The sequence below is a fragment of the Hemitrygon akajei genome, unplaced genomic scaffold, assembly GCF_048418815.1.
Source record: "Hemitrygon akajei unplaced genomic scaffold, sHemAka1.3 Scf000194, whole genome shotgun sequence".
Taxonomy (NCBI): domain Eukaryota; kingdom Metazoa; phylum Chordata; class Chondrichthyes; order Myliobatiformes; family Dasyatidae; genus Hemitrygon; species Hemitrygon akajei.
In genome coordinates, this window is record NW_027332079.1 from 513,298 (window position 1) to 534,702 (window position 21,405).

General features: G+C 52.8%; 1 protein-coding gene and 1 non-coding gene across 2 annotated transcripts in view; one reads left to right on the forward strand and one right to left on the reverse strand.

Moving 5' to 3' along the window:
- The first annotated feature begins 2,126 nt into the window (after positions 1 to 2,126).
- On the forward strand, positions 2,127 to 2,208 carry trnas-cga (transfer RNA serine (anticodon CGA)). The gene has a single exon. It is a non-coding gene; the product is annotated as a tRNA-Ser (tRNA).
- Positions 2,209 to 10,261: 8,053 nt separating this feature from the next.
- LOC140724350 (NACHT, LRR and PYD domains-containing protein 12-like) overlaps positions 10,262 to 21,405 on the reverse strand; it is a 32,883-nt gene continuing 21,739 nt past the window's right edge. The window contains exons 6-13 of the mRNA XM_073038801.1: positions 20,110 to 20,772; positions 19,035 to 19,668; positions 14,879 to 14,965; positions 12,142 to 12,312; positions 11,816 to 11,986; positions 11,490 to 11,660; positions 11,167 to 11,334; positions 10,262 to 11,002 (exon numbers count right to left, since the gene is read on the reverse strand). Of these exons, the coding sequence (XP_072894902.1) occupies positions 10,909 to 11,002; positions 11,167 to 11,334; positions 11,490 to 11,660; positions 11,816 to 11,986; positions 12,142 to 12,312; positions 14,879 to 14,965; positions 19,035 to 19,668; positions 20,110 to 20,772 (2,159 nt within the window). The 3' untranslated portion in view covers positions 10,262 to 10,908. The remainder of the gene's footprint in view (positions 11,003 to 11,166; positions 11,335 to 11,489; positions 11,661 to 11,815; positions 11,987 to 12,141; positions 12,313 to 14,878; positions 14,966 to 19,034; positions 19,669 to 20,109; positions 20,773 to 21,405) is intronic.

The window sequence follows — 21,405 nt, forward strand, 5'->3', positions numbered from 1 at the left end:
TTTTTTTACAAGACCCGACTGCGGGGGCATTACACGTTGCCAGGAATGCTGAATTGGTGATTGTTGCGAAACGATTAGATCTCCCAGAGGTGAAATCGTCGATGAGAAAGGTGGATATACAGAGAGAAATAACTGTGCATTATGTATCCAAGGGTGTGTTCACACCAGATGTATTGGACCTGTTCCCTGAGAGGAAACCAGCCGAGGGGGAGGTTCAGTTAGAGATGGAAACATTAAGGTTGCCTGAGAAGGAGAAGAAGAGGGAGCATGAACTTCGGATGAGGCAGCTGGAAGCAGAGAGAGAAGCTGCAGGGCGAAGAGAGGATGCTGAAAGGAGGAAAGAGGAAGCTGAAAGGAGGAGAGAGGAGGAAGAAAGGAAGGCTGAAAGGGAGAAGGAAGAAGCTGAAAGGCAGATGGAGGAAAGAAAGAAAGACAGGCAGCATGCGCTGGAAATAGAGAAGTAAAGGTACAGCAGGGAAGAGACCGGACGGCAGACCCAGATGAGGGGTTCAAGATTGGTCGGGAGATCCAGTTGGTACCTCCGTTCGAGGAGATGGATGCCGATAAGCTCTTCCTCCATTTTGAGAAAGTGGCTGTGAATCAGAACTGGCCTGAGAGAGAATGGGCTGTTTTGTTACAGAGCGTACTTAGGGGGAAGGCTCAGCAAGCCTATTCGGCATTGTCCATGGAGGAGTCTAGGACTTATGAGGAAGTAAAAAGGGGCTGTTCTGAGGAGTTACGAGTTGGTGCCAGAGGCATACCGGCAGAAGTTCTGGAACTTGAGAAAGCCGTGGAACCACACGTATTCAGAGTTTGCCCGTGAGATGCAAATGTATTGTGAGCGTTGGTGCGCCTCAAAAGGGGTCGTTGGAGATTATGATAAGTTGTTACAGTTAATGCTGATTGTGCAGTTCAAAGGTTGTATCCCTAAAAGTATGAAGGTTCTTGGACGAGAAGGAGACGGAGACTCTGTCTGCGACTGCCAAGTTAGCAGACGGGTATGCCTTAACCAACAAGTCAAAGTTTTCCTCAAATAAGAGTTACCAGAGAGGCAGTAGGGAGGGTAGAGAAAGCCCACCGGCTGAGGCAGAGAATAAGCCGGGAGTTGGTGGAAAAGGTAAGGAGGAGGAAAAGCAGGCTGGCAGGAAGGTTCCTAGCTTTACCTGTTATAATTGTGGGAAAGCTGGTCATATCGCATCTCAGTGCTTTGCTCCGAAGGAGGAGCCAGGAACAGGGAAAGCAGCGATCCCGACTGGTTGCATTGAGTCGGTCAGCAGATCGATGAGGAAGGCAAAGATAGACAGAGCACAAGAGGGGCGTGAGAAGTTGATCTCGGAAGGGACGGTGTCTGTGAAGAAAGGAGAAACCCCAGTTCCTGTGCGGATCTGGAGAGATACTGGGGCTGATCAGTCATTGATTCTAAGGAAAGTGGTAGATTTCGAGGGGCGTTTGAAGGCTCCGTGGCTGTGCTCACTGCAAGGGTATTTCAATGAAATCTATCGAATACTGAAACACCTACTTAGAGTAGAATTGCGGAGTGTGTTTCCTATAGCTGGGCAGCCCAGGATTAGAGAGGAGGGCGATGATGGTGTAGAACAGTGCTGAGACTGAATATCTTTAGCCGGAGGGAGGTGCACCTGCGGGAATAGTTGTCACAGAAGCCAAGTCATTGGGTGTGTTTGAAGCAGAAGTTGACAATTTCTTGATTGTTAAGGACGTCAATGTCCATGCCCGCTAGAATGGGGTTGAGGGGGAAAACAAATCAGCTCTGCTACAATGGCCGGATGTCCTGATTCTGTATTATGGACCTATGATTTTATATTGTTTCTGGATGTGTTACGTGGTACAGCTGCCATAAAAGGAAAAAAATGACATATCGCTGTCATAATAAACCTGATTCTGACCTTTATTCCCAACAGAGGGAATCTCCTTCATTTACTACACTGACGGCAATGTTATCCCTCCACACGCTAGTTTTCACCTGACAGTGGAGAAGAAAATTCTAAAAATGTCCAACCATACCAGGTGTATCGGAATGACGATACGCCATTTCCTTCTCTAAAATCAAATCCAATTCAACCCTCACTTCAGATGTTGTGCTAGGGTGGGTGTTTAATGCGGACAGAGCTGCGATGGCCGAGTGGTTAAGGCGTTGGACTCGAAATCCGATGGGGATTCCCCACGCAGGTTCGAACCCTGCTCGCAGCGCACACACCACAGTCAGGCGTTACAGAAATCCATCTGTCTGCCAATAAAATTTAACGTCCCTGCAGAATCCTCCCTTTTGACAACTGAGAAGGGCGACAGGTGTTCAGATTTTTACAATACAGTGCACTCCTGCTCATTAAGTTGAGTTCATTTCTATTCCGACTCTCATCAATCTCCTTCAGGCAGCTTAAAATTTCTGCAGCTTGGATCTTTACCGTCTCGTAAAACTACATGAAATAAACACAGAACTGATCCAGCGTCAGCAGAGAGAAGCGGACTCCACCCTTTCGCTCTATGAGACGCATGGCGACGCCTTCTCATCCTTTCCCACACTCTAACCTCAATCAATTCCGGTGTTACTGCGGTTCTGGCAGAGTCCACCCAGGAGCATTAGCGTCTCCCTCAGCTGTAGCTGGAGCTTCCCCCTGATACAATATCCGGTAAGTCTCTGCACCTGGAGATGTTGCTGATTACGGGCAGCAAGCGGTAGAAGCTAGCACTGCACGGCGAATGGCCCACAGTCTCATTGACCACAGATCCCCAATCCCTGAGATTTAAACGTAGTACATTTCCCGACAGATACTATTCGTCATCCCGACGTCATTTAATGAATAATCAGGTGCTGGCATTTTAAGTCGCTGTTCTGTACGCAGGTCAGCCGGGGTGTCCAGTTCGCTTATTTCGGCGTCCCAGTTCGATAGAATAGTGAGACGCCGTTTCTCACGCCGGCTGTTTTGATTCAGGGCATCAGGAAGGACCGTGAGTTGGGACATTATGATGCAGTTGTATAAGTCATTGTCGAGGTTGTGGTTGGAGTGCCATGCACGATTTCGGACGCTTATTATAGAACAGGCCGTTAAACTGGAAAGGAGGCAAGTAAGTTATACAATGACGTTGTCAGGGCAAGAAGAACCGGATTATATAAAGAGTTTGTCCAGGTTTGGCATTTACTCATGACAATATGAGAAGAATGCGATTTAAATTATGTAAGGCAGAGGTTAAAGATAACAATCTTTCCTGTGCAGGATAAATCAAAACCCGGGAAATAGATTTAGAATGAGAGGGGAAGATTTGAAAAGAACATGAGCAGCAACGTGTTCTCAGAGAGTTTCCTGAATATGTGGAATGCGCTGGTAGAAGAGATAGATCTGGCAGGTACGGCTATTTCATGGAAGGACGGGGCTTGGGTGAATATGGGCTGTACGCAGGAAATTGGGGCTTACTGGCGGTCATGGTAGTCGTAATGGATTTTTCGGTGTATCAGTTCCCGGCCTGAGGCGACCATGTTCCAGACTCTCAGTAGGTCCTTATAGAAAGAAGCCAGGCAGACTCCGCAAAGCAGTACGGCTGACGCCCGCCGGTGGTAGCCGCATGTCTTCGTGAAGACAGCAGCCCCTCCGGAGGAAGAAAGTCGCCAACACGTGCCACCTGGGAGGGTGCTCGGCGTACAGGAATCTCTGCAGAGTCCTGAGGCGGAGAGCCGCCAGTCGCGTTCGAACGCACACCAGCGACTGTCCGTCCTCTCCCACTGGGAGACTCAAGACCGCTGCAGAGACCCAGTGTTTCCTGTTGCCCCAGAAGAAGTCCACTAACTTCCTCTGCATTCTCGCAACAAACGGGGCAGGAGGGGCCAAGGTGACCATCCGATACCACAACATGGAGGCCACCAGCTGGTTTATGACCACCACCCTGCCTCGATAGGAAAGTACCCTGAGAAGGTCTGACCAGCGCCCCAGCCGGGCCATGACTTTCGTCTCCAGGTCCTGCCAGTTCGCCAGCCAGGTCTCCCCAGAAGGAGTCAGGTAGACTCCCAGATAGAGGAGACGTCAGTGTTCCACTCAAAAGCCCTCATCTCCTCCGGCAGGGAGTCCACCTGCCACTGACCCACTAAGAGTCCGGAACATTTCGCCCAGTTGATCCTAGCGGAGGATGCTGCCGAGAAAACTTCTTGGCACTCGCTCACCCTCCGCAGGTCATTGGGATCTGTCGTCATGAGGAGTACATCATCGGCGTAGGCCGAGAGGACGGCCTCCATGTCCATTTCACGCAGAACCAGACCCGTCAGCCTTCGCCGTAGGAGGCTTAGGAATGGCTCGACACAGATCGTGTACAATTGACCGGACATGGGGCATCCCTGACGTATTCCTCTCCTGAAGGGAATGGGCGCTGCCAGTGATCCATTGACCTTAACAAGGCACTCCGCGGCAGAGTATAGGAGCCGACCCCGGGCCACAAAGTGTGGTCCGAGCCCAAAGGCCTGCAGAGTGCCCACCAGGAAACTGTGGTCTACCCGGTCAAATGCCTTCTCCTGGTCAAGAGAGAGAAACGCTGCCCGGGACCCAGTCTCCTGCTGCAGGTGGATCAGGTCCCGTACTAGGTGGACATTGTCCTGGATGGAGCGGCCCAGGACCGTGTAAGATTGGTCAGGGTGAATCACCTGTCTCAGTACTGAACCAAGACGGTTGGCCATTGCCCGGGCGAAGATCTTGTAGTCCGCGCACAAGAGGGAGACCGGGCGCCAATTCTTTAGCAGGCGAAGGTCTCCCTTCTTGGGCAGCAGGACCACGACAGCTCTCCGCCATGAGAGGGGCATTTCCCCGGTGGCTAGGCTCTCCCCTAGAACAAGGCTGTAATCGACCTCCAGGACTTCCCAAAAAGCCTGATAAAACTCTACACTCAGACCATCTAAGCCAGGGGATTTACCCCTCCGGAGTTGCCGAAGGGCAGTAGACAGCTCCTCCCTAGTCAGGGAAGATCCAGACGCGCTGCGTCTTCTGGGCTGACCTTTGGTAAATCTTCCCAGACCTCACTGCACGCCCCCGCATTTGACGGATCTGGTGAGAATAAGGACCGATAGAAAGTGCGGACGTCTTTGAAAATTTTGTCAGCATCCGTGATGGAGGAGCCATCAGTAGCCAGTAGCTCCACCAGCTGCTTTTGAACTCCCCACCACTTCTCCAACGAGGAGAAGAAGGGTGAGCCGCGGTCCAAATCTTGCAGCATTTGGATCCGCGACCTCACATATGCACCTCGGGACTGCTGAAGCTGCAGATTCCTGAGTGCGTCCTTCTTCTCCTGGTATTCCTGCCACATTTGATGGTCTCCACTGGTCGGACCAATACGGGACTCTAGGTCGAGCAACGCTCTCTCAAGCCGCTCAATCTCAGAGCCCCGCCTCTTTGTCGACCCCCTAGTGTACTCCCGACATAAAAACCGGATGTGGGTCTTGCCCACATCCCACCACAGCCGTAGGGAGCAGAACTATCTCCGTCTCTCTCTCCAGGTGGCCCAGAACGCTCGGAATGAATCCCGGAATCGGCTCTCCCCCAGCAGCCGGTTGTTAAAGTGTCAATACCCGGATCCCACCCGAGGGTGCAGAGGAGTAAATTCCATGCACACAAGGTGATGATCCGAGCACGACACCGGCCGCACGGAGGACGCCGACACGCGGGAGACATAAGCCCGAGAGATATACAGGCGGTCTATCCGGGAACCCCACCCCCTCTCTAGATCTTCTGGAGAAGGCGCTAGAGTCGGGGTGAAGATTCCGCCAGCTGTCCACCAAGTCAAAGGAGCCGACTAGCTCCTTTAATTTTTTCGCCGAGGCTAGGTCGCGTTGGAGGCCCGAGCGGTCCTCCACCTCGAGGGTACAGTTGAAGTCTCCCCCGAGGATGACGCAGTCCCCAGGATCGATGGAACTCAGCAAGATGGACAGCAGACAGAATAGGCGCGTCTGCATCATCCTGCGCCTCGGAGCATACACGTTGATAAAATGCAGCGGTACTCCATCGAGGCGCACAGCCAGGTGGAGCAGACGGCCGGGCACAACATCTTGGATTCCTACGATTTCTGGCCGAAAGGTTGGGGCCAACAGGATCGCCACCCCGCTAGAGTTGGAGCTAAGGTGACTCATGTAGACCCCGCCCTGCCACTCCAGGAGCCAAGCGGACTCGTCCCCCGGGGTGGTATGGGTTTCCTGCAGGAAACTCACCGCGTATCTCCCATCCCTGAGGACTGAGAGATTGTTCTATCTGCGGAGAGAGCCCCTGCTACCGTTTACATTCAAACTAGCTATGATAAGTTTCATATCGGGAGCACACTAGGCCTCAGCACCAGTCCCCTTCCCACTGAGAGCGGTGGCGCCCTCAGCCGCACAACCCCGAAGAAAACCAAGAGCATTCTTTGCTTTCCGGGCCCGACTGCTACCATCGCTACCCTGTGACCCACCATCTCCCGAAGGAGCGAGGCTATTTCTCACCCTGATGTCCCTCACCAGGTCATCCAGGAAGTATTTCAGCTGCCGTCTGTCATTCCCCGACACAGCATTCTTCCTCCCCTTCCCTTTCCCCTTCCACTTCCGTCCGAGGATGACTCGTAGGGACTTCACCAGCCTCGGCACGCTAGGCCAGCGAAGTGAGGCTAGTTTAGGCCGATGCTTTGCACCCACGGAGGAGTGAATAAACTCTCTGATCTCCTCCACAGTTATCAATGGGGATTTATCAGGAGGGGTGAGAATGTCCATTGTCTCGCTATCAATAGAATCTCCCTCCAACCCCTCACTGCAGACAGATCCCCCATCTTCCTCCTCATGTGGTGTATAAGGTGGCTGCCCCTGTAACCCACACTGCACAGCGGGTACCTCCCTCATACCTTCCCGCTCCACCGTCGCATCAGTCTTATCCACAGTTGCGACGATGGAGGGAAAGTCCCCAGGGACTCCCTACAGGACATTAGTCGATGGGGTCGGCATGCAGGGTATATCACCCTCCCCAGGAGACAGGCATGAAGGGGACCCCAGCAGCTCTGGTCCAATGGATTCACCGGCTGCCTGATGCTGACAGTGAGAGAGCTTGGTCTCCTCTCCGCTTGTCCTATTTAATACATTTGCCTCCAGGGAGGCGCTTACTGCTAAGTCCTGGGTGGAGGGCTCCAGGTCTGTTTTAGTTGTGCAAACAGGCCCAGCACTAGCTTCCTGCACAACCCCACCACCCACCACAGGACTGGTGGCTACATCCGGGGATTCAGGGTTAGACACAACTTCCACCCGGATTCCCACCCCTTTCTGGGATTCCCCCTCATCTACATTCCCTGCCCTCTTGGGGGAACATTCCCTTCTCCTCTTCACCGATGGAGCGTTACTCTCCGCTTCCATCACCCCGCCCGACTGTGCACTTCCCCGAGCCTCCCGCTCCACTTTAGGGCAAATGGGCGTGAGCTCTGCGGTCTCGGGGGCCGACTTCTTCATGTGTTTGGATTTCTTCCTCACTGTCCTTCCCCGCACAGTCTCCACCCCGTCCCTCGCCTGAACCTCCCTGCACGTAGCCTCAGGAACACTCGCCTGAACCACAGGGGTAGGAGCAGAGACTGGAACAGACGTAGGAACAGGGACAGGGTTAGAGACAAGGTCAGGGGCAGGAGCAGGGGTCGGAACAGGTGTAGGAGCAGGAATGAGATCAGGGGCAGAGGTAGCTGGGGCACTAGTTCCCGAAGTGGACTCCCTGGGTTTTCGGGTGTTCGGACAATCCCTCCGAAAGTGCCCCACCTCCCCGCACGCATGGCACCGTGGGCGCTCAGAGTTCCAATACACCTGATAACCTATCCCCTCGTGCCGGACAGTAAACTGGCCCTCAACTTCGTCCTCCTTTTCCAGCTGCATGAATACCTGTCTCCGGAAAGAGATTACGGTACGGAGGGTGCGTCTCCTGAATTTGTGCCTGATGGCAGTTATTTCTGACCGTACTTGCCCCAAGCGGGCCAGTGCGGGAAGCAGGTCCTCGTTGGGGATGAAAGGCTTTACGTGACTGAGGACGATGCGCTGTGTGGGAGCTGTCACTAGCTCCATCTGTAAACAATATGTTCTCCACCGTGATCCTAGTACTGAGGGTCCGATGCACCAACTCATTCCTCAGGTAAAACACTGCCTTCCCGACCGCTTTCTCGATGGCCAAAACACCATCTCTCCCCAACAAGTCCTCCATAGCCTCCGCGCACTTTTCCAGGGTAGTTCCAGTTCGCAAAATACATTGCACCCCGCGTTCAACTTTCACCGACCGAAACAGGGCGTTGTCCGATGCTGGAGAGGCAGCCGCCTTGACATAACTCCCCGAAGGCCTGCGACTCCCTGTAGACCGTCCGGCATGTTGCTTCTGTGTCCGAATTGAGAATGATACGGTGGTGCTGGTTATAAAGTCCTGGAGCGAGTTGAGTAACTGGCGGGAAAAGTTTGTAACCGACAGTACCTTGCTGGCTCAGTGCCAGAAATTCCAACGCCAGGAAAGGCTCCGTTAGTCCTGCAGAACTTCCAGGCCGTGAGACGTCGAGACGTCTCAAACGATGTTTCGGCTCCTGCACCGAACGAGAATCCCGACGATAGAGATGGAAGGAGGTTGTCCCGATGTCAGTGGGGACAAGCAACGTCGTTTGTCTCCGGTTTTTGGAGCGACCCGGCTTCCCGGCGAGTTGCCGGCGGCCACAGCTGGGTGCTACGCAGTTCGAAGCCGTCAACGAACCCCATCCAAACTGGCAGAAAAACTCCAAACGAAGCTTCCACTCTAAACCGGCTGCTCACTTAGATGTTCAAGAGACATTTCAAAGCAATTTCCAAGTAACCCACGACCTTCATAAAGCAGTTTTTTCCCCGATTTCTCCCAGCGCAATCAGAACAGCTCCTCTCTGTATCTCACCCCGGGAGTGTGTGTCGGGACGGTGTGGAGGGAGATTCACTCTGTGTCTGAACCCGGGAGTGTGTGATGGGACGGTGCGGAGGGAGATTCACTCTGTGTCTGACCCCAGGAGTGTGTGATGGGACGGTGCGGAGGGAGATTCACTCTGTGTCTGACCCCGGGAGTGTGTGACGGGACGGTGTGGAGGGAGATTCACTCTGTGTCTGACCCCGGGAGTGTGTGATGGGACGGTGCGGAGGGAGATTCACTCTGTGTCTGACCCCGGGGGAGTGTGAAGGGACGGTGCGGAGGGAGATTCACTCTGTGTTTGACCCCGGGAGTGTGTGATGAACGGTGCGGAGGGAGATTCACTCTGTGTCTGACCCCGGGAGTGTGTGATGGGACGGTGCGGAGGGAGATTCACTCTGTCTGACCCCGGGGGAGTGTGATGGGACGGTGCGGAGGGAGATTCACTCTGTGTTTGACCCCGGGAGTGTGTGATGGGACGGTGCGGAGGGAGATTCACTCTGTGTCTGACCCCGGGAGTGTGTGACGGGACGGTGTGGAGGGAGATTCACTCTGTGTCTGACCCCGGGAGTATGTGATGGGGCGGTGTGGAGGGAGATTCACTCTGTGTCTGACCCCGGGAGTGTGTGATGGGACGGTGTGGAGGGAGATTCACTCTGTGTCTGAACCCGGGAGTCTGTGATGGGACGGTCTGGAGGGAGATTCACTCTGTGTCTGACCCCGGGAGTGTGTGATGGGACGGTGAGGAGGGAGATTCACTCTGTGTCTGACCCCGGGAGTGTGTGATAGGACGGTGTGGAGGGAGATTCACTCTGTGTCTGACCCCGGGAGTGTGTGATGGGACGGTGCGGAGGGAGAGTCACTCTGTATCTGACCCCGGGAGTGTGTGATGGGACGGTGTGGAGGGAGATTCACTCTGTGTCTGACCCCGGGAGTGTGTGATGGGACGGTGCGGAGGGAGAGTCACTCTGTATCTGACCCCGGGAGTGTGTGATGGGACGGTGCGGAGGGAGATTCACTCTGTGTCTGACCCCGGGAGTGTGTGATGGGACGGTGTGGAGGGAGAATCATTCTGTGTCTGACGCCGGTTTTCCACACCCCCCCCCCCCCCCATCACTCTCGTACTCGGGACCTCAGTGGATTCACGTCGATTTTAACTGCGGGGGACAGGTGGGGGTCAATTAGCCAGGAATGGGCTTTGGTGGAAATGAGATCCTGGGCTCCGAGACTCTGCTTGTCCGACCTCCCTCAGCCTGGAGCTGAGACGCTGCTGTGTCAGTGTGAGGAGCTCCGACCCATTGTTGCAGTGCACAGGGTGTGGAGGGCAACAGAAACCTCAAATAAAACTCGAGTCCGACACAAGACAGGAAGATACAGCGGTTTATTGATTTTTTATGAGAAATATAAATGAAACAATGTGTGGGAATAAATAATCTGCTCACAGTCACACACAATTAACTGACCGGCGACAAGGAGTGACCGGTTGAATAATCAGTCCCGTTTCTCACCGTCACTCTGCATCGGGGAACCGATGATTATGAAATCACACTTCAGGGCCGCGTCCGGGATCGCTGCAGATCCAGGGTCACTGCCCAGGGATTTGTCCATTTAACATCATTATATCGGCCAGGCTGCCGAATGCACCATCCTCAGCAAAGGGAGCAAAAGGATTCTCTCCCGGGATCATCCCCCCCACCGCGGGACACCGGTGTCCCAGACTGAGCCCCGGACCCCCGGGCTCTTCCTGTCCGGGAAATTCCCTGGGGGTGTCACGTGGGGAGTCTCGATCACGCACATCCGGCGGAAGCTGCCCCGCCGGACAGTAGGCGGAAACGCGTCACTGCGGGACCGCTGCGATCGACGCACACAGCGCGAGGCCCCGAGCCGGTTCCGTTAAAACCGTTGGGAATCAGCGCCGGCGCGCGGCCGTTAAAGGTAAGGGCGGGAGTTAAAGGGGAGGGCGGGGAGTCGGCCAAATGTCCCCATCCCGCGGGCGGGGATGTTCACACATTCAGATGTTCAGATCCACTCTCAGTCCGGGTCTGAATCCCTGCAGAGGCTTCAGTTCCTTCCTCCCGGTCTCACTGAACTGATTCCCCGTCAGCCTGAAACAGATGGGAGAATAAAGATGAAATAAACAGATTACACAACAGTGTCAGTGACAGGGGACCGGGGTTAATGTTTCAACAACACTCACAGACAAATATCACCAGAAAACCCGCGGATCCGCTGATATTTTATCACATTGAACATTAACACAAACACTCACTCGATCAGCTTCAGACTCGGGAGGGTCAGTATGAGGCGGCGGAGAGCGGGGACAGATCGGTCTGTCAGCGAGTTTGATCTCAGGTTCAGCCCCGTCAGTGATGGGTTTGTACTGAGAGCGGAGACGAGATCCGCGGCACCAGAATCTGTGAGACCGACATTGTACAGCCTGGAGATGAGAGAGAGTGAGGGTGAAGGACACAGAGAGACAGGAGATGGTACAAATCCCCAGTGTTTATCAGTAACACAATTACTGATCACATTAATGTTCAGTGTCAGACACCCAGTGACTGTAAACACAATCCCCCACAGTCTGGTACTTACCCCAGTTTCTGTATTGTACACTCCGGGTTCCTCAGAGCCACAGACACCAGTTTCACTCCTGAATCTCCCAGTTTATTATCACTCAGGTCCAGCTCCGTCAGTGATGGTTTTGTACTGAGAGCGGAGACGAGATCCTCAGCACCAGAATCTGTGAGTCCGACTCGGGTCAGCCTGGAGATAAGAGAGAGTGAGGGTGAAGGACACAGAGAGACAGGAGACGGTACAAATCCCCAGTGTTTATCAGTAACACAATCACTGATCACATTAATGTTCAGTGTCAGACACCCAGTGACTGTAAACACAATCTCCCACAGTCTGGTACTTACCACAGTTTCTGTATTTTACACTCCGGGTTCCTCAGAGCCGCAGACACCAGTTTCACTCCTGAATCTCCCAGTTTATTATTACTCAGGTCCAGCTCCGTCAGTGATCGGTTTGTACTGAGAGCGGAGACGAGATCCTCGGCACCAGAATCTGTGAGACCGACACGGGTCAGCCTGGAGATGAGAGAGAGTGAGGGTGAAGGACACAGAGAAACAGGAGACGGCACAAATCCCCAGTGTTTATCAGTAACACAATTACTGATCACATTAATGTTCAGTGTCAGACACCCAGTGACTGTAAACACAATCTCCCACGGTGTGGTACTTACCACAGTTTCTGTATTTTACACTCCGGGTTCCTCAGAGCCGCAGACACCAGTTTCACTCCTGAATCCTCCAGTTCATTATAACTCAGGTCCAGATCCGTCAGTGATGGGTTTGTACTGAGAGCGGAGGCGAGATCCTTGGCACCAGAATCTGTGAGACCGACACCCCTCAGCCTGGAGATGAGAGACAGTGAGGGTGAAGGACACAGAGAGACAGGAGACGGTTACAAATCCCCAGTGTTTATGAGTAACACAATTACTGATTTTTTTCTTCAGCACGACTGCGCAAGTCGGCCAGTGAGAACAGCGAGAAGAGTTTAAAAGGAAGACAGATTTACAGAGCGAGCCTCAGAGGAGCGGGAGACAGAGTAGGAAGGTTTTGGCTCAATCGGGCTTCGGCGATAAAGGGTCGAGGCGAGGTGGGTTATCTGTTTACAATACAGACAGAGAGTAGGTGTGTGAGGCTGGTTTTCTGTGCTCGGTGTCAGATGTGGGAGATCCTGGAGACTCCCAGCCTCCTGGACGGCAACATCTGCACCCGGTGTGTCGAGCTGCAGCTCCTTAGGGACCGAGTTAGGGAACTGGAGATGCAGCTCGATGACCTTCGTCTGGTCAGGGAGAGCGAGGAGGTCATAGAGAGGAGTTACAGGCAGGTGGTCACTCCGGGGCCACGGGTGACTGAAGAAGTGGGTCACAGTCAGGAGAGGGAAGGGCAAGAAGCAGGTACTAGAGAGTACCCCTGTGGCTATTCCCCTTGACGATAAGTACCCCTGTTCAAGTACTGCTGGAGAGGGGTGGGGACAGCCTTCCTGGTGGAGGCAACAGTGGCCCTGTGGCTCAGAAGGGCGGGGAAAGGAAGAGAAAGACGGTAGTGATAGGTGACTCTGTCGTTTGAGGGCCAGATAGACGATTCTGTGGACGCAGGAAAGAAACGCGGATGGTCGTTTGCCTCCCAGGTGCCAGGGTCCGGGATGTTTCAGAACACGTCCAAGATATCCTGCAGTGGGAGGGAGAACAGCCAAAGGTCGTGGTACATATTGGTACCAGTGACATAGGTAGGAAAAGGGAAGAGGTCCTGAAAACAGACCACAGGGAGTTAGGAAGGAAGTTGAGAAGCAGGACCGGCAAAGGTAGTAATCTCGGGATTACTGCCTGTGCCACGCGACAGTGAGTACAGGAATAGAATGAGGTGGAGGATGAATGCGTGGCTGAGGGATTGGAGCAGGAGGCAGGGATTCAGATTTCTGGATCACTGGGACCTCCTTTGGAGCAGCTGTGACCTGCACAATAAGGACGGGTTGCACTTGAACGCCAGGGAAACCGATATCCTGGTTTGCTAAGGCTATTGGGGAGAATTTAAACTAGAATTGCTGGGAGGGGGTGGGAACTGAAATGAAGTGATGGCGGAAAGGGAGGTTGGCTCACAAATAGAGAAAATTTGGAGACAGTGCGAGAGGGAGGATAGGCAGGTGATAGAGAAGGGACGCTCTCAGACCGATGGTTTGAGGTGTGTCTATTTTAATGCAAGGAGTGTTGTGAACAAAGCGGATGAGCTTAGAGCGTGGATCAGTACTCGGAGATATGATGTGGTGGCCATTACAGAGACTTGGATGGTGCAGGGATAGGAATGTTTATTTCGAGTGCCCGGCTTTAGATGTTTCAGAAAGGACAGGGAGGGAGGCCACAGAGGTGGGGGCATGGCACTGTTGATCAGAGATGATGTCACAGCTACAAAAAAAGGAGGACGTCATGGAGGGATTGTCTGTGGAGTCTCTGTGGGTGGAGGTTAGGAACAGGAAGGGGTCAATAACTCGACTGGGTGTTTTGTATAGACCTCCCAACAGTAACAGGGACATCGAGGAGCAGATAGGGAGACAGATTCTGGAAAGAAGTAATAATAACAGACTTGTTGAAGTGGGAGATTTTAATTTCCCAAATATTGATTGGCATCTCCCTAGAGTGAAGGGTTTTGACGGGGTGGAGTTTGTTAGGTGTGTTCAGGAAGGTTTCCTGATACAATATGTAGATAAGCCTACAAGAGGAGAGGCTGTACTTGATCTGGTATTGGGAAATGAACCTGGCCAGGTGTCAGGTCTCTCAGTGGGAGAGCATTTTGGAGATAGTGATCACAATTCTATCTCTTTTACCATAGCATTAGAGAGGGATAGGAACAGGCAAGTTAGGAAAACCTCTAATTGGAGTAAGGAGAACTATGAGCCTATCAGGCTGGAACTTGTAAGCATAAATTGGAAACAAAATGTCCTCGGGGAAACTGACCAAAGAAATGTAGAAAATGTTCAAGGGATATTTGCGTGGGGTTCTGAGTAGATACGTTCCAATGAGACATGGAAAGGATGGGAGGGTACAAGATCCGAGGTGCACAAAGGCCGTTGTAAATCTAGTGAAGGAGAAAAGAAGAGCTTCCAAAAGGGTCAAAAACTAGGTAATGATATGAATCTGGAAGATTATAAGGCTAGTCTGTCAGCGAGTTTGATATCAGGTTCAGCCCCGTCAGTGATGGGTTTGTACTGAGAGCGGAGACGAGATCCTTGGCACCAGAATCTGTGAGACCGACATCCCTCAGCCTGCAGATGAGAGAGAGTGAGGGTGAAGGACACAAAGAGACAGGAGACGGTACAAATCCCCAGTGTTTATCAGTAATACAATTACTGATCACATTAATGTTCAGTGTCAGACACCCAGTGACTGTAAACACAATCTCCCACAGTCTGGTACTTACCGCAGTTTCTGTATTTCACACTCCGGGTTTGTCAGAGCCGCAGACACCAGTTTCACTCCTGAATCTCCCAATTTATTATCGTTCAGTCTAAACACCATCAGACAAATTGATGAACATAGTGATTAAAACAGTGGGTCTGAGGGCGTTTCTCTCACTCGGATATTTCAGGGAAAATTAAACGCTTTATTAATTCACTGATCGCAGTTCCCATCACTGTCAATGTCCCTCACTGCCCAGATCCAATGATTTCATTGAATGTCAGTGATTTTGTATGTCGGTGTGACCCTGTAAACTCCACATATTCTCTCTTATTCCCTGATGATTAGAAAAGGGTTCCTGACACGAGACAGTCGGAAAGGGCATGGGTGAAGGGGAGAAAGTCAAACAGTGAGGAAGATTTGAGAATAGGGAAATGTCGATGGGAGTTGGAGGAAGATACATCACCTAAGGTAAAGGATGGAAAGACACAGAAGGAAGTGGATGTGGAAGAGAGATCCCACAGGAGGAAGGGGGATGTGGAAGAGAGATCCCACAGGAGGAAGCGTGACGGAGGAGAGAGATCCCACAGGAGGAAGGGGGATGGGGGAGAGAGATCCCACAGAAGGAAGGGGGACGGGGGAGAGAGATCCCACAGGAGGAAGGGGGATGGCGGAGAGAGATCCCACAAGAGGAAGGGGGATGATGTAGAGAGATCCCACAGGAGGAAGGGGCTGGGGAAGAGAGATCCCACAAGAGCAAGGGAGATGGGGCAGACAGATTCCACAGGAGGAAGGGGGAAGGGGGAGAGAGATCCCACAGGAGGAAGGGGGATGGTGTAGAGAGATCCTACAAGAGGAAGGGGGATAGGGAAGAGAGATCCCACAGAATGGGGATGGGGTAGAGGGATCCCGCAGGAGGAAGGGGATGCGGAAGTGAGATCCCACAGGAGGAAGGGGGATGGGGGAGAGGGATCCCACAGGAAAAAGGAATGGGGAATAGAGGTCCCACAGGAGGAAGGGGATGGGGAAGGGAGATCCCACAGGAGGAAGGGGGATGGGGAAGAGAGATCCCACAAGAGGAAGGGGGATGGGTGAGAGCGATCCCACAGGAGGAAGGGGGATGGGGGATAGCGATCCCACTGGAGGAACGGGGATGGGGAAGGAAGATCCCACAGGAGGAAGGGGGATGGGGAAGAGAGATCCCACAGGAGGAAGGGGGATGTGGAAGAGTGATCCCACAAGAGGAAGGGGGATGGGGGAGAGAGATCCCACAGGAGGAAGGGGGATGGAGGAGAGAGATCCCACAGGAGGAAAGGGGATGGGGGAGAGAGATCCCACAGGAGGAAGAGGGATGGGGAAGACAGATCCCACAGTAGGAAGGGGGATGGGGAAGACAGATCCCACTACAGGAAGGGGGATGGGGAAGAGGGATGCCACAAGAGGAAGGGGGATGGGGAAGGGAGATCCCACAGGAGGAACGGGGATGGGGATGGAGATCCCACGGGAGGAAGGGGAATGGGAAAGAGAGATCCCACAAGAGGAAGGGGGATAGGTGAGAGAGATCCCACAGGAGGAACGGGGATTAGTGAGAGAGATCCCACAGGAGGAAGGGGGATAGGTGAGAGAGATCCCACAGGAGGAAGGGGGATGTGGAAGAGAGATCCCACAGGAGGAAGGGGGATGGGAGAGCGATCCCACAGGAGAAAGGGGGATGGGGAAGAGAGATCCCAGAAGAGGAAGGGGGATTGGGGTGAGAGATCCCACAGGAGGAATGGGGATGGAGAAGACGGATCCCACAGGAAGATGGGATTGGGAATAGAGGTTCCGCAAGAGGAAGGGGATGGGGAAGGGAGATCCCACAGGAGGAAGGGGGATGGGGGAGAGCGATCCCACAGGAGGAAGGGGGGTGGGGAATAGAGATCCCACAGGAGTAAGGGGGATGGGGAGTAGTGATGCCACAGGAGGAAGGGGGATGGAGATGAGGGATCCCGCAGGAGAACGGGGATAGGGGAGAGAGATCCCACAGGAGGAAGGGGGGTGGAGAATTGAGATCCCACAGGTGGAAGGGGGAAGGGGGAGAGAGATCCTACAGGAGGAAGGGGGATAGGGGAGAGAGTTCCCACAGGAGGAAGGGGGATGGGGAAGGGAGATCCCACAGGAGGAACGGGGATGGGGATGGAGATCCCACGGGAGGAAGGGGAATGGGAAAGAGAGATCCCACAGGAGGAAGGGGGATGGAGAATTGAGATCCCACAGGTGGAAGGGGGAAGGGGGAGAGAGATCCTACAGGAGGAAGGGGGATAGGGGAGAGAGTTCCCACAGGAGGAAGGGGGATGGGGAAGGGAGATCCCACAGGAGGAACGGGGATGGGGATGGAGATCCCACGGGAGGAAGGGGAATGGGAAAGAGAGATCCCACAAGAGGAAGGGGGATAGGTGAGAGAGATCCCACAGGAGGAACGGGGATTAGTGAGAGAGATCCCACAGGAGGAAGGGGGATAGGTGAGAGAGATCCCACAGGAGGAAGGGGGATGTGGAAGAGAGATCCCACAGGAGGAAGGGGGATGGGAGAGCGATCCCACAGGAGGAAGGGGGATGGGAGAGCGATCCCACAGGAGAAAGGGGGATGGGGAAGAGAGATCCCAGAAGAGGAAGGGGGATGGGGGTGAGAGATCCCACAGGAGGAATGGGGATGGAGAAGACGGATCCCACAGGAAGATGGGATTGGGAATAGAGGTTCCGCAAGAGGAAGGGGATGGGGAAGGGAGATCCCACAGGAGGAAGGGGGATGGGGGAGAGCGATCCCACAGGAGGAAGGGGGATGGGGAATAGAGATCCCACAGGAGTAAGGGGGATGGGGAGTAGTGATGCCACAGGAGGAAGGGGGATGGAGATGAGGGATCCCGCAGGAGGAACGGGGATAGGGGAGAGAGATCCCACAGGAGAAAGTGGGATGGGGAAGAGAGATCCCACAAGAGGAAGGGGGATGGGGAAGAGAGATCCCACAGGAGGAAGGGGGATGTGAGAGTGCGATTCCACAGGAGGAAGGGGGATTGGGGAGAGCGATCCCACTGGAGAAAGCGGGATGGGGAAGAGAGATCCCACGTGGAAGGGGATTTGGGAGAGTGATCCCACTGGAGGAAGGAGGATGGAGGAGAGAGATCCCACAGGAGGAAGGGGGATGCGGAAGTGAGATCCAACAGGAGGAAGGAGGATGGGGAAGTGACATCCCACAGGAGGAAGGGGGATGTGGGAGAGAGGTCCCACAGGAGGAGGGGGGTTGGGGAATAGAGGTCCCACAGGAGGAAGGGGGATGGGGAAGTGAGATCCCACAGGATGAAGGGGGTTTGCGAAGAGAGATCCCATAGGCGGATGGGGAATGGGGAAGAGAGATCCCACGGGAAGAAGGGGAATGGGGAAGAGAGAACCCACAGGAGGAAGGGGAATGGGGAAGAAAGATCGCGCAGGAAGGGGGGTGGGGAAAAGACATTCCACTGGAGGATGAGGAAAGGGTAATAGAGAGCCGACAGGAGGAATGGGGATGGGGACGAGATCCCTAAGAATCGAAGGGGGATTGGGATAAAATGTCCCACAGGAGGATTCCAAGGGTAAACGATAATCCTACAAAACGAGAGAATGCAGAAAATTTTTGTACGTTTGTGCTGGGTCTGAACCGAGACCCAGAGGAGATGAGGCCTCGCTCTCTGTGGATCTGGTAGTGAGCAAAGTCACAAACAGGAAAGGACAGTGAGGACAATCTCATAATGGTATTTCTTTCCTTCTCACTGGGACAGTCTGCTGACGGTCTCTTGTCCCTCACCGGGAAGGGGGTGTGAATCTCTGACCCACCTGCTGCAGTCAGTGTCGGTCTGGGTGTCAGTAACAGTGAGAAGGAACATTGTCAATGGACGTGTCACAGGCAGCAGGAAACACGGCCATTCCTGTGATTTACTACCATTAAACCAATGGTCGTTGTTCACTGATCTGATGAAGTCTCCAACATCCCTTCACAAGGAACCACAGAACCCTCCCGTCCTTGGGGTATTACTGACCGATCCCCTGGGCATTTGTTACAATTCTTCACAATCTGATTTATCACAGTTTAACCCAAATCCCTTTACATTGAAATGACACAATAGAACTGTTTCACAGTTCCGAGTGAGAGATAAATCAAGTTACCTCAACTCCTGGCACTTGTGCAGCCCGGGTCCCAGCCGCTGGATTCCTTCACACTGAATGTGGCACTTCCTCAGGTTGAGGTGTTTTATTGTATCACAGAGTCCGATGACATGAGACAAGACCGCGCAGTCAATCGGGGTCAGTGTCATTCCACGGAATGAAAGTGTTTCCACAGATCCCAGTGTGTCCTGAGCCAGTCCACGATTCTGAGACTCAAACAGGTAGTGCAATGTGTTCAGGAGGCTCCTTTTACCAGCTTTACTCCCTGTGTTTCCACTCTTGCGTTTAACCTCCTCCTTCACCCAATCAATCACCCGGCAGATTGTTTCATGAGGAAATGGACCCAGAAACTCCTCCAGGCCCCGAGCTGTCATTGGGGAGGAGAGACCAGCAACAAAACGGAGAAATACCTCAAATCGCCCATCTGCCGTGCTGTGGGCGTCAGTGAAGAATTTCAGGATATCCCCGGGATGTGGATTCAGGAATTGTGCGACTGCAGCTACAAACTCTTGGATGGTGAGGTGTGGGAATGTGTACACCACGCTCTGGGCAGAATCCTCTCTCTGCAAAAGCTCCATCAGAAACCCGGACAGGAACTGGGAAGGCTGCAGATTGTAGTTGATCAAATCTCCATCTGTAAACACAATCTTCTTATCAGACACTCCTCTGAAGGCCATCTGACCAACCCTGAGTAACACATCACGGGGTCTCTCAATCTCACGGCCGTGGTTTTTCAGGATGTTATAAATATAGTAGGAGTACAGTTGGGTGATGGTCTTGGGAACTCGCTGTGGGTCCCTGACTCTTTGTGTGAAGAAGGGGCCCAGTGCCAGAGCGAGGATCCAGCAGTAGGAGGGGTTGTAGCTCATGGTGTACAGGATCTCGTTCTCCTTCACGTGTTTGAAAACAGCTTCCGCCACCGTCTGATCTTCAAAATGTCTGATGAAATATTCCTTCCGTTCCTCATTAACAAATCCCAGAATTTCAGCCCAGACACTGATATCCGCCTTTTCCAATAAATGTAACGCAGTGGGACGAGTGGTCACCAGCACTGAACACCCTGGGAGCAGATTGCCCTGGATTAAACTGTACACAATGTCAGATACTTCACACCACCACTCGGGATCTGGGCACTGGTACTTCGGATCTGTTTCTCTCCGACTGTCCGCAAAATCGATTTTGTGTTTGAATTCATCCAAACCATCGAATATAAACAGTAATCCCTCTGCGTTCTTCCAGACTTCACTCAGGAAATTCCCAAAGTAAGGATACTGATCCAGAATCAGTTCCCTCAGGTTTATTCTACAATTAATGGTGTTTAAATCTCGGAATTTGAAACTGAAGACAAACTGGAATTGTTGGTATATTTTCCCCATGGCCCAGTCATAAACAATCTTTTGTACCATCGTTGTTTTCCCGATCCCCGGGACTCCGGCCACTGCTGCTGAACTCCCAGATTTGAATTTACTCCGGGAAAAGCTGCTCTGGAATAACTGATCAGTACGGATTTTTTCCAGCTGTCTGCGGAGTTGTTCCTCTCTATAATCCTCATGGTCTCTGCCTCTTGCCAGCAGCTCATGTTCCACCAGTCTCCGATCACGAACAGTAGAAATGACCGTGAGCTCAGCGTATCGATCAGCCAGCTGGAAAACCTTCACCTTCTCCGTCATCAGGATCGTGTTCACTCTCAGTGTTTCAGTTTGTGCCCGCAGAGTCTCCTTGTGTTTCTGTTGAACATCTTCCATGGGAACAGAGAACATATTCAAAACGTTAAATGGCTCATCTGACAAAGAACTTTATAATGGTTTTTCAGCATTCAGTGTTTGTGATTACATGAATAAATTCAATGCTTCCATGGATATTAGGACAGAAAGTAAAATTCTGTTCACAGACACGGAATTGACAGCAATGGATATCCCTGAAAATGTCCAATCCTCATGTTCTGGTTCTAGTTATTTGTGAAGGTGACCATTCCCCTGATTGCACTTTCTGAGGAAACTTAAACAACCATCACTCCCCACTAACATCTTAACTACATTCTGCAGAGGCGTGGTTGAGAGTGTGCTGACCTTTTGCATCACAACCTGGTACTCCAGCTGCAGTGCTGCCGACAAAAAAGCCTTGCAGGGGGTGGTTAGGGGAGCAGAGAAGGTTATTGGGGTCTCCCTACATTCTGTCCAAGACCTCTTTCAACGACGATGCCTCCAGAAGACACGGTACATCATTAAAAACCCCTCACACCCTCTCCATGAACTGTTTGTTCTTCTGCCATCAGGTAAACGTTACAGGAGCATCAAAACTAAAACCACAAGGCTACTGAACAACTTCCTCCCACAGGCAGTCAGACTGCTAAATAGTTGCTCTATTTGAC